We start from the raw sequence: 11,884 nt of genomic DNA, 5'->3' as shown, positions 1-11,884 counted from the left end.
TGGCTCCCCCAGCTGGTCATAAATGGTACTTCATCAACCAAAACCCTGGAACAGGAGCATTGGTGAAGGGCTTCTTATAGTGGTGGAAGAAGTGCTGGGGTTTAATTAAAAGAAGAAATAACACAATGCAAAAATGTCCTGTTACAAGCAAAAGCCCCTTTCATTTAATGAATTAAAAATAGAAGAGCTAATAATACAGAGTGACACCTTTAAAAGATTCAAAGTTTTATATTATTGTATATATTATTGGATTATTATCATTATTGATGCTTTAACTTTTAAGCACTATTTTAATGTTTTATCTCATTAAGGTGGAGCTTGTGTCATATTTTATAAACTGATCAACTGTTTTGTATATAATATAGGAATCTGCAAAGTAATCAGTGTATAACTATGGTGCGTAAGATCATTTAGCAGTTTACAAAAATATTCTTTTGCCGTTAAGTTAATGTAAAATATGCACATAAGTGAGTGATGAGTAGCATGAATGCACTGAGCATCACTACACTCATCAAAATAGGCATCTAAAGAAAAACGATCAGCGTTTTAGCAGACTTCCCAGCATGCATTGCTTGAGAGTTAAAACCCTCCAGAGATCAGTCAGTTTAGTAATTTGATTTGAAGAAAAAAACACAATAGGAACTTAATGTGTGCGATGAAAATGTCTTCTAATGAACAAATCCTCATACATGTCCTTAGTAAATATGATTAATAAATCTTCTTCTGTAAATGGGTCTTTTCGCGGCAGACATTTTGAAAAGCACAGGTGTAATGAATCCCACTGATAATGTCCCTCTTCCATTTAAGTGGGTCAGTAAGCCGTAGCAGTGAGCCAGCATCCACGACGACGGGGCCCTGAAACAGGTAAAGCTAAATGGATCACAGCCCTCGTTAATTATTGTAACTGCATGTGGTTTTTGTGCTCTCATATGTAAAAATGTCTGCCTTAAAAAAGATCAACTGAAACTTGATCTGCCTGGGAAATTATTCCAGGCATTTTCCATTGTTTTCTGATTTTATAATCGTTTACAAACCAGATGAATAAATCTACAATGAGCTGTGTCTCAACACACTGTTCTAAAGGAAACTCAGGCGGCACTCCCTGAACACTACACCGCTGACACGACTGATGGCAGCATCTGAAAGAAAGTCACTCTTGAAGCCTGTTTCATTCACTGAACCCCAAATCTTTATTAACCACTGCTTGCTCACAAAGATATACGTGGAGAGGGGGAAACACACGAATGGACAGAGGAGAGAGAGAGAGAGAGAGAGAGCGAGAGAGGCGGGATCGTCACTGTGATGTACTCGTGACAGCTGTTACACACTGCAATGTGTTGGTTCATATTTCAACGGGTCATAATCACATGGCACAAACATTTGCTTATCTGCCCACCCTTTCTGAAATACACACACACACACACACACACACACTCACACACATCTATGGGCCTACCGTGCGTGTGTGACCGACAGGGTTCAACCTCAGGCTTCAACACCCCTGGTTACAAACTATTTGGATGCTTTAATACACTCATATACACCTTTACAGACGGCAATACTGTGTTCATGGATCATTGTTGCAGCGATATCTGTTATGGCTTCAATATCTTTCTTGTGCCGACCTTTCAGTGGCATTTACAGTGTCTTGGAGTGAAGTGCAATGACTCCAGTAGGCGCTGATGATGTTTAGCACTACTCTAGCCTCTATGAAATGGAGGAAGCTGGGATTTATTTTGTATTCTCTCCAGCAGAAGATTCACAGTCTGATCTCAGGTGGAGTTTTTGGGCATTCTTCAGATGCACTTAAACTGCAGTTGTGTTGAATATTACAGTAAAACGTGATCGGAAATGTGATCGGAAGCTTGTTTCTGTGGAATGAGAGAGGCCCGCCATTGGTCAGGGATGTTACGTGAGCTTTCCGGTGCCAGATTTAGCGAACGTCTACTGAGCTCTGTGCTATGATTGGCCGAGTGCCTGCCCATGTGGAGAGCGTGTGAGTGAGTGCTTCGACAGTATGTATGCATGTGGAGAGATGGAGAGGTTGCAGACGGAGAGGAGGAGGATGGGGATGGGCTCATTAAATGCTATAGTGTTCTCCTGCGGTACAGTCACCATCTACCTCACAGGAGTGGATGTGCGGCGACGGCTTGCAGTCCCCACAGAGAGCAAACTGCCCCCTTTCCTTCTGCCAACTTTCCTGCACATGTCCCTTGCTAATTGGAACACTGGCATAAACTGGATGGAAAATCACTCGGACCAAACACAGATCCAATTCTGTATCTGCAGGGTCAAATGAGTGAGTGCCCACTCGAGGGGACGAGGGAACGGAGCCAGGATGCGGGCCTTGTGAGGACGCAGCCAGTCGCAGCAAACATCAGCTAGCTGGCAAACTAACAACGAACACCTACGCCTGAAATGGTTCTCAGGCTGAAATGAACAAACATGAAAATGAACAAATCATTACATCCATATATACGCAAGGAGAGGAAACTTATATAGAAAAATGGCACACTGCAATCAATACTTTTGCTGCTTGTATCGTACTGTATATAACAAAAAAAGAAGTATTTACAAAAACCAATACCCACTGTCGCTTGTCAATTTGAGTTTTTTTTTCTTTTCTGGTCATTTTAAACGGAGCAAAAACATTCTTTTTTTTTGGGAAGAGTGGGTGGGAGACATTAATTTTCCTTTTTTTAAATTATTTTTGCTTTTTTTTTTTTGTCCACCCCCAACCCCATTCGAACCTCCCACTGTCTCGGGGTGGCGTCTCAGGCTGTGGTAGTTTCATAGTAGTATGGGGGAGTATGGCGGGTGGGGGGTGGAGAGGTGGGAACATGTAGGAAAAGGTGGCGAGAGGGGTGTCCCTCAGGATTGGGGGTGGTGGTGGTGGTGGTGGTGGTGGGGAGGGTTTGGGGGTGGGACGTAGAAGTTGTTGGGGCTTCTCACGCTGTCACTTCTTCTCTCAGCTCCTTGTTCCTGCGCACCTCCTGAGCATGCCTCTCCTAGAGAAAACACAAACACACGTTGAGGCTACCGTGTTTTTCCTCAGCCTTTGCAGTGGCGACTGACCTCAAGCACAAGACTACTTCTTGTCTCCACCTGCATGTCTTTCTTTTCAACTTGCTGTCACTTTTCATGCACCCCCCCCACACCACCAGAAGCCAGTTGCCCCATGACACTAGCTTAGTTCAGACTTAGCGTAGCTTTAACGTAAGTGTGCGTTTTTGAGGTTTTGTTTGCAGAATTTTCCCTGGCAGTGTGATGAAGACTTGGATGCCCCTGCTCCTCACCCTCTCCTGCAGGCGCTCCATAATGGCGGCCATATAAGCCAGCCGGTTCTCCTCATTTTGCTCCATCTTCATCTGGAGCTTCTCCTCGGCCATGCGGCTGAAGTTGCTATTCTCCTCTATGGCCTTCAGCAGCACGTCGCGCTCGTGGTCCCGCTTCTCAGCCAGGGCCCGAAGTACCTGCGCCTCCTGGGACTGGAGGAGGAAGAGTGAAGGGCAGCAGAGAGAAGGAGTCAGAGAGCGAGGGTCGATAGCGAGGCACTGATTTACTCAACGCCACCCATTGATTTTTCTCTAAATTTAAGTGTGAGTCAGAGCCGGTGCAACAAATCATGCTCACACATTAACGTTAAGCAGAAAAATGTCTGTAAGTAAGAGAACTTCTCTTCACCTTCATCCTCTCATGGCATGTACTCTAATTTATATGATATACTGTATGTTTGACTTGACAGTATTGGACATCTGGTGTTCTGTCAAACTGGGTTATTGATTGTGTGATTGATTTGTTGTTGGGTTGCTGGATTTGTCGGCTGCTTGACCGACTGTATTGACATTTGAACCAATGAGATGCAGGAAGTTTAGATTTTTCCTGGCCGTTTTGCAGTCGCAGTAGTCAATATGATGCACAACTGAACAAACAACCAGACATCAAATTAGATGTCAAGGGAAATACTTATTACAGCATTCTATTGGCATTCATTCGTTAAGGTTGAATTTCTCTTTTTGTTTTGGGTCAGAATTGGTTTAGTTTTGAGACAGGCAAAGTGATATCTGGTAGCTGCGTGCAATAAACTTCCTTACTCTCCTCCGGTCCTCAGCTGCCTCCAGCTTCTTCTGGATGTCGTCCAGGGAAAGCTCCTTCTTTGGGGGGTTGGTGATGCAGTGGGTAACATCAGACACAGGAGAGGACGGCTTCAGGATGACCTCAAAGGCCTGGCCTGAGGCTCGCTTATTAATGGGCTTGATGTCCATGTCTGCTTGTGCGTGTATTACGGAGAAAGACAGACAGACAGACAGAAAAACCCTTGTTGTCCACGTGTGACTTTTCATTCAAGTGTGTTTGATACAGAAGATAAAAATGGAAGCCTTCAGCCTGAGTACCACATACCTTCAAAGTCGCCCATGATGTTTTTGCGGGTCTCTGGGTACAGACAAGAGCAGATGAGCGAGAGAACTGAGATCTCCTTCATCTTCTCTTTGTAAGCTGTGGAGGTAAACATGACTGTGTGTTACACTCGCAGCTGTATGTAAACTGAGTGTCCTGCTAACACACATGCACATACATAAAATATCATTAACCTAGTAACATACAAAAAGATGAAACACTGTTAACCCATTTCTACCTCCACAGGAGGGCTTTGATGTAAACACTTAATTATGCGTCAAGTCCTCCAAAAAGAAAACTCTTCAAAGGAAGTCTTGTGGAGCCGAACTGCTCTGGGATTTGTAGGCATTTTGTGGTCTTTGTTTTCACAGAGTCGCGAGGGGAGCAGGAGGGATGTGTCCTCACTTGGCCTAATTTCCCCAACAGCCAAGATGCTGTCTTCCCTACAGGATTCTCCACACATCATTAGCTATGCATTTAATTTTGGCCTGTTATTTATTAACACAGCCAGACAACGCCCTATTGGCTGTCAGCCGCTCCACAGCTAACACCAAAATGCACCAAAGATTAGTTTTAGCTTTTCGGGTAATTTAGAGAGCAAAGAAACCAGGATTTATGACAGATATTCAGATAATCTTTGGATATCTTCTTTGTCTGCGGCTTAGCCGACGGTTTAGCTTATCAGCATAACACAGCAATACGACTGTCCACTGCTGGTCCATTTATGGTCCAAAACGTTAATAACATTGAAGCAAAGCCGGCATCAAATCATTGCTGTATTTGGCAACCTGCTCCCTGCTCAACTGGTAGGGACAGAGTGCTCCAAAGGGCAGACAGAGGAAACACAGAAAAGAACAACCAACCTTGTCTAACCTTGATTTCTTTTTTATTCCTGTGTTCTTGGCACCTACTACTTTGTAATATGAGCCCAGAGTTCAGCAGCAGTCCCTGCAGGGAGAACGGCAAAAATATCCGCAACACGCTGCAGGTTGTGAAATATTCTGCTTTTAGCACATGGCTGCTGTGTTCTGTCAGTGCACACCGCCCCATAGTGGAGATTTGCATGCCAGCCGTCATATTATGGCAAAATCCATCACCCAGAGCACGAGGCCCGCAGGGCTGAAGTGCGCCACGTTGATTCATGATTTGCAGGAGGCTATAGTAGCAAAGGCAGAAATGAGATCTGCTTTGAAAGAGCTTCTCCGTGGTGGGGTACGGTGTACAGTATGATTAATCCAAATCCTCTTCCTCGCTCATATTCCCCGCTCACTCTCTCTTCTTCTCCCTGTGTCTCGCTTTCTGCCCTGCAGACTGGCAGACGCCACAGTAATGTGATCAACTCTCAGATGTAGCTCTCACTACTCTCTGATGGCCTTGTTAACCCCTTCCCTGAGGAGGAAGTGGGAGAGGGTGGGGAGCATGGTAGGGGGTGTGCAAAAAACAGAGAAATACTGGGAGAGAGAGGGGATGAGTAGGAATGGAGATAAAGGTGGTGTTTGGTAGAGAAACAGAAAGTAGTGAGATGAAAGGAAAGAACTGATGGAGGAAGATGGAGAAAACATCAGGGTGGGGCTTTGCGATGATAGTAACACCTTTCTGATATAAACAGTCAGACAGGAGGATTAAAAACCAGCAAAGGGGGCAGCTCCCAGTGGGACCTGCAGCCACCATCAACTGGCCCCAGGACAGCCTAATGGAAGCAGCCATCTCAGGTGGGGAGCGCTTTAATTTGTAATTAGTGGACTGCACCATTCCTGCTGACAAGAGAGGGGGAACAGAGCTTTAGGAGGGTTGTCACAGGCTCATTAAGCGCTGTGTATGTGTCAAGACCCCCAGCAGCCATTTTCTCCCACACACAAGCCCACTTGACAGCTGAAGACTCAAACAGTGAGCACTTCAGTGGAGCAGGTAATTTGGGTTAAGTGCTTATGGAGCAGATCAGCAGAGATTCTTGTTTGGCGTTGCCAAGTTCTGGGTGGGGCCACTTCTCAATTCAATAATCTTTTCAAACCAAACATTTAGATCCAGATTTCTATTTCAGGGCTGCAACAATTTTCTTTTTTAAATAATCAATTCAACTATTTTCTTGATTAATCAGTTAATCATTCGGTGTTCGGACATCAAAAAACTGTGAAAAATCCCCTTTGCAATTTCCTAGAGCCAAAGGGGCTGTCACCAAATGTCTTGTTTTGTCCAGCTAACAGTCTAAAACCCAAACATAATCCATTTTCAATGATAGAAATCCACATTTGAACAGCTGGAACAATCTAATGTTTGGCATTTTTACTTAAAAAAAAATGACTAATCCTTGCAGCTCTATTGCAGTTTGTTAAGTTTTATTTGAGGTGAGTAAAAAGCTTGGTTTGTACTGCATCACAGTACATTTCATGTCTTTGTTGTCTTGAAAGATAAGCACTCACTGTAAATTGAAACTGCTCTCTAACTCAAGGCCGTGGAGATTTTCCTTTTATATCCCTAATCAAAAATATATGAGATTCTCTATTGTGCAAAAATATGAAATTGCTGCTTTATTTCTCCTGAGAGAAAAGATCTTCTCCTTCTGTAGTAATAAGCTCATCCCGAGTGGCTCGGGCACATAACAATGACAAACGATCCAGAATGACATTCCACAGCAGGAGGTGTTCAAACACGGGCAGCTGTTTAAAGATGCCGGCTGCGTGTCAGACATGCCGGGTCAGCTTCTCTTGTCAATCTGAGACGAGACAAAATAATTTCAGACGACACCACTCCAGTGCTCCCTCACTTTTCCGGCAGGCTGGTTTCAACCAGTCAGCTCTGCATCCTCTCGGAGAGCTGCTCCTCCTGTACCGACCACAGACACACAGCCAGCGCGTTGCACTTCCTCTTTCAATCCATCAGCCAAAGAGCACAGATCATCAATATCTAGTGTACCTCCTCCCCCGCAAGCATCCCTCTTCACCACCACCTTCTGCGGGCCCAAGCCTCCGTTTCATCTGTTGCTGATGTATTCTTCCTCTCGATCCCATTTTCTCATTCTCCCTCTCTATTTTTCTCCTGCATCTCCTGGGAGCTTCAGTTCTGCTTTAGTGCAAACCACCACACCTCTATTTGGTACTTTGCCTCCTTTATTTCTCCAAACCACCACCACTTCTTCCTCTCTCAAAGCACCAAACCCTCACTGTAAGAATTTAAACAGAGAGTGGTGAACAATTGGGGATCGACTTTGTGCATTTTCGCTCAAAAAACATCAAAGATACTGCTGTCAAGGCTGTGAGCAAACTGCCTATGAAGGCTGTCAAAATGTGACCTCGTGTATCACAGTGTTTCCTGCCCTCCTGGCTCCTATAACCTCGCAGCAGAATGGGCTTGGCATCTGTATCCGGTACATACGGGCCATTTACAGCAGGGCCACCCAGCAGCAATATAATCACAAAAATTATAAGGTTACTACGACAGCAAAATTGCTTATTAAAGGAAACATTATGGCACCCAGCAGCTCAGGGGCAAGGCCAGTCATTGTAGGAGAGATGGGCAAGTTTTTCCTGAACCACACCCGGTGTCCATCCAAGGAGGTCAGTGTAGGGCTGCAAGATCATTTTCAATGAATTCATAAAGCTTCTGGTTTATAAAATGTCAAATAACTGTGAAAATCCCAGGATGATGGCTTTAAATGTCTTTTTTGTTCGGCAAAACCCAAACATTTTCAGTTTATTATCACATAAAGTCGAGCGAAGCAGCCGATCATCACAGTTAAGAAGGTGAAACAAGACATTTTTTGGTGTTTTTGTTTGAAAAATGAATACAATTTTGACTGACGGATGATCAAAATTGTTGGCAATTACATTTCTGTCAGCACCTGATTAATTCCCGATCAGCGCATTACATCTGCAGAGGGATCTTGTGTCACAGAATATTAAAGGAGCAAATGGCTTTCTGCTAAACTGTGCCAATGTGCATCATGTACAACCCGAGGAACATAAAATTTGCCAGACTAGGGCACTAAAACGTCTGAACTGTCTCACCCAGATGCTGATTATCACAAATGATGAACAGATCATGAGCAGAGGACATACCATCAGCACTGGATTGATGTCACCTCTTCCTTAAAGAGCAACAGTCATCTGAACCAGTAATGGGAGTGTTCTGCATTGATCGATGAGACCCGGTGATGAATCAGGATGAGCTATGTGTCCAAGAGAGCTTCATGCACATTACGACAACAGCGATGAAGATGATGAAATGAGAAATATAGCTGAATTTGGCCGTGGCTTGAAAATTGACGGTGGAGTGAGAAGCTTCTGTTTCTGCACACAAAGGAATTGATTTTAGGGAAATAGCTGAACGACCACACCTAATTGGATATGACAAGTGTGCACGATAAGGATCAGGAGAAGTGCTTAGAGGCCTTAATGCACATGGGAGTGGTTCAGAGCATGAGCTTGTTTTGTAGGATAGTTGACGCTCGTGTAATGCAGAGACTTTAATGTGTCTCTATTTTCAGTTCTCCTCCGAGGAACGGGAAAAAAAACACACATTCACATACATGCAGGGGCATTCGTCCTGCCTCACAGTGCTAAAATACTAAGAGCCGACATGAACTCAGCGACCTGCTGGGCGCTGACTGGCGTGATGGCTGCTGTCTCCCAGAGTGTCTGCTCCCTGCCCATCCCATTCTGCCTGTCCACAGCTCAAATCATGGAGGAGAGGAGAAGAGGAGGAGGCAGAGGAGGAGGAGGAGGAGGAGGAGGAGGAGAGGGGAATAAATATAACAGTCAGGGTTTAGTTCAGGCGTCCCTCAACGCAGACACCAGGACCCTTACTGCTGTCTGTCTCCGTGCCCTTCCATCCATCAAGTGTCTGGTCAGCCAGAAAACAAACAGACTGGGCTGGTCACGCACAAACACCCTGACCCCAGCCTCAGACATGGGCACAGGTGTCTGTCTGCAGGCCTGAGACAGCTCACAGAGTCACATGTTCAAATAATCAAATCCTCACAAATAAAAATATGTCACGCCTTCATATGGAGATTCAAAGGTTGACACAAAAACAAGGCCAACACCTGCCACAACGTGCAACCACATTTTATTTCACCCTATATATACTGCTGTGGCCTGGTAATAACACATTTATCGAACATAATAGGCCACATTCACAGTCTATAACCTTCCTAATAGGATTGGAGTCTGATCTTTCTGAGATGACATTCATTTTCATCGCCAGTCGTAAATTCTTCCCCTCGACTGCAAAGCAGGAGAAGGATGCTCTTTTTTTTCTCCTCTCTCTCTCTCCCCCCTCTCTCTCTCATTCATGCCTTTAGCGGTCATCCACAAAATTGGTTCAGCAGGCTTTACACTCCAGCTACATAAGATGGCCCAGTTTTAATAAGGAGATTTGCCACGGTGAAAATATTTCACACCCTGGAGGGCGGCTGGCTCGCTTTGAGGGGACCGGAGATGTTGGGTGGGGTCGCTGGCGCTGCATTATGCCGCACGGCTCTGAGTCAGGCAGGAAGGGGCAGGTGCGGCAGGCAGGCATCGACCAAACGCTGCTGTGAGAGGAGAAATAAAAATCGCCTTTCTCCTCTCGATATGGATTCACTCCTTTTTAATTCTCCTGCTTTCGGATGAATAAAAATATGCGTCACTCATATGGCCAACTGAATTCCAAGCTGGCTCGTATTGATCAGCAATAATTTGGACTCAAGATCAGCCAAAAGACACAAAAATGACTCTTGAAAGCCGAAATTAAGAGTGAAGAGCAAGAAAATGCTGCTTCGATCACGCAACTTGATCTTATAGACTTGCAGAGGAGTTTGGCCGCTCCCTCTCATCAACCCTCAGCATCCTTTTGTGCCATGGGTGTCGCCACAGCCTCTCAGCATCCTCAAACCTGTGAAGCCGCTGTTATCTCAGAAAGAAAAAAGGATGAAGTGCAAAACTCACCGATTGCGGTCTTGGCCATTTCTGTTCGGTGGTGCCGGGGCGGGTTGACCGGAGGAGTGTGCGTCGGTTGCTGGATGCTGTATCTCGGGGTGAAGGGACTGCTGGTAAGGCACTGAGTCAGCAGAGACGGGGGCTGCCGGTGCGCCTGGTGGTCTGTTATGTGCTGCGTCAAGTCAGCGGAAAATAACTGGAGCACAAACGGAAGTTTGCAGACCTAGTCTTCAGAATAAAAGACAAACGAGTTTCATTATAGACAAGGATCGGCACAGTGTCGTTCGGATAATGAGGCCATGCCTGCCCTGATGTGATGTGCAACAATATGTCAATTAGTCAGAATTAAGCGGCAGCTATTTTGATAATTGATAAACAGTTTTAGTCATTTTTCAAGAAAATGTTCTTTTTTATCTATTATTAAAATTTAAAAATACATCATCTCATTTCCACTCTTTAAAAACATTTTTATTCCAGGTTAAGGTTCATGGTGACTAATTGTTTGTTTTCAGCACATTCCTCCAGAGGGAGGAAGAACTTTGTTTCTGTGAGGCTGGGTTGTGTTGACTGAAGGAGGTATCCTTCTTGATAATAAATTGTCATTTGTTTTATTTGTATCATCTCATTTTTATCCCTAAAAAAATAAATAAATGCTGGTGCAGTTTCAACACCATAAGATAAATCCAGAATTTTGGTGTTTTGTGGTATTTGGTACAATAAAACCACCCATCAAATTTCAAGTTTCAAACATCCGAGCGTTACATTAAGATGCACCATAGTTTAAAAGCCTTTATTGTGAAATTATTTACAGGAAGTGTCTTAATATAATCTGATTGGCTTGACAGTGGTTCAGTAATGAGCCTTGAAGTTCCTCCTAAAGCATATTGGCTACCACAGTCCCCTGACGCGCCTCTCCAAACCAAAGGCCTGACAAATGCAGTGTCCCCTCGCATCGGAGAGTTCAGGCCTTTAACAGTGTGGGTGTTTCCCTCTTTGTTTCTGTGGTGATGAGCAGAACATTAACGCTCTCTGTCCATGGTGCTGAAAGAGGAGGGATGGCTCTTGAAAGGATACCATTTAGATTTAGCATACATTATTTTTTAACATTTTCGGAAATTTTTGCTTTGATGTAGTTCCTTACGAGCCTAACCGTGTCACATGCTGCCATTTTAGAAGAATCCGGCAGGAGAAGAAGTACAAGCAGTTGCCCTGTCTTCATATAGCCTACTGGATGACATCTAAAACCTAAAGCAGCCTATTTGATCAAATGCTCGATCAACCGGCTGTATCATACCAGTAATCACGTTTTTGTAAATGCAGAAAACACTGATCCTCAAATCCAGATGGGTGGAATCATTAAAAGGAATAATCACTAGGGGGCAGCAAATCTCAAGTTATATGCGCTTGAGGAACGCATGTCATGGAAATTAATCCATAATAGCCTTTAGTATAGAATAATTCATTGCACAGCATACCATACAGGCCAAGCTTCATTCAGACACGTTTTACCAACAACTGACTCGATGCACGAGAGTACATTTAACTCTGAGAGTATATGTAAGCAACACAAA

At 44.4% G+C, this 11,884-nt stretch overlaps 1 protein-coding gene across 1 annotated transcript; it reads right to left on the bottom strand.

Moving 5' to 3' along the window:
• Positions 1-1,166: 1,166 nt before the first annotated feature.
• On the bottom strand, positions 1,167-10,486 carry stmn2b (stathmin 2b). Its single transcript, XM_076753822.1, has 5 exons — positions 10,323-10,486; positions 4,402-4,497; positions 4,095-4,267; positions 3,297-3,488; positions 1,167-3,008 (listed from the first exon to the last, which is right to left on the bottom strand). The coding sequence occupies exons 1-5, from the start codon at positions 10,339-10,341 to the stop codon at positions 2,949-2,951; spliced, it is 540 nt and encodes a 179-aa protein (XP_076609937.1). The 5' UTR covers positions 10,342-10,486; the 3' UTR covers positions 1,167-2,948.
• Positions 10,487-11,884: the final 1,398 nt, after the last annotated feature.

This window comes from Chaetodon auriga, chromosome 17 (assembly GCF_051107435.1).
Source record: "Chaetodon auriga isolate fChaAug3 chromosome 17, fChaAug3.hap1, whole genome shotgun sequence".
Lineage (NCBI taxonomy): Eukaryota > Metazoa > Chordata > Actinopteri > Chaetodontiformes > Chaetodontidae > Chaetodon > Chaetodon auriga.
This window is presented reverse-complemented; position numbering and strand designations above follow the sequence as displayed.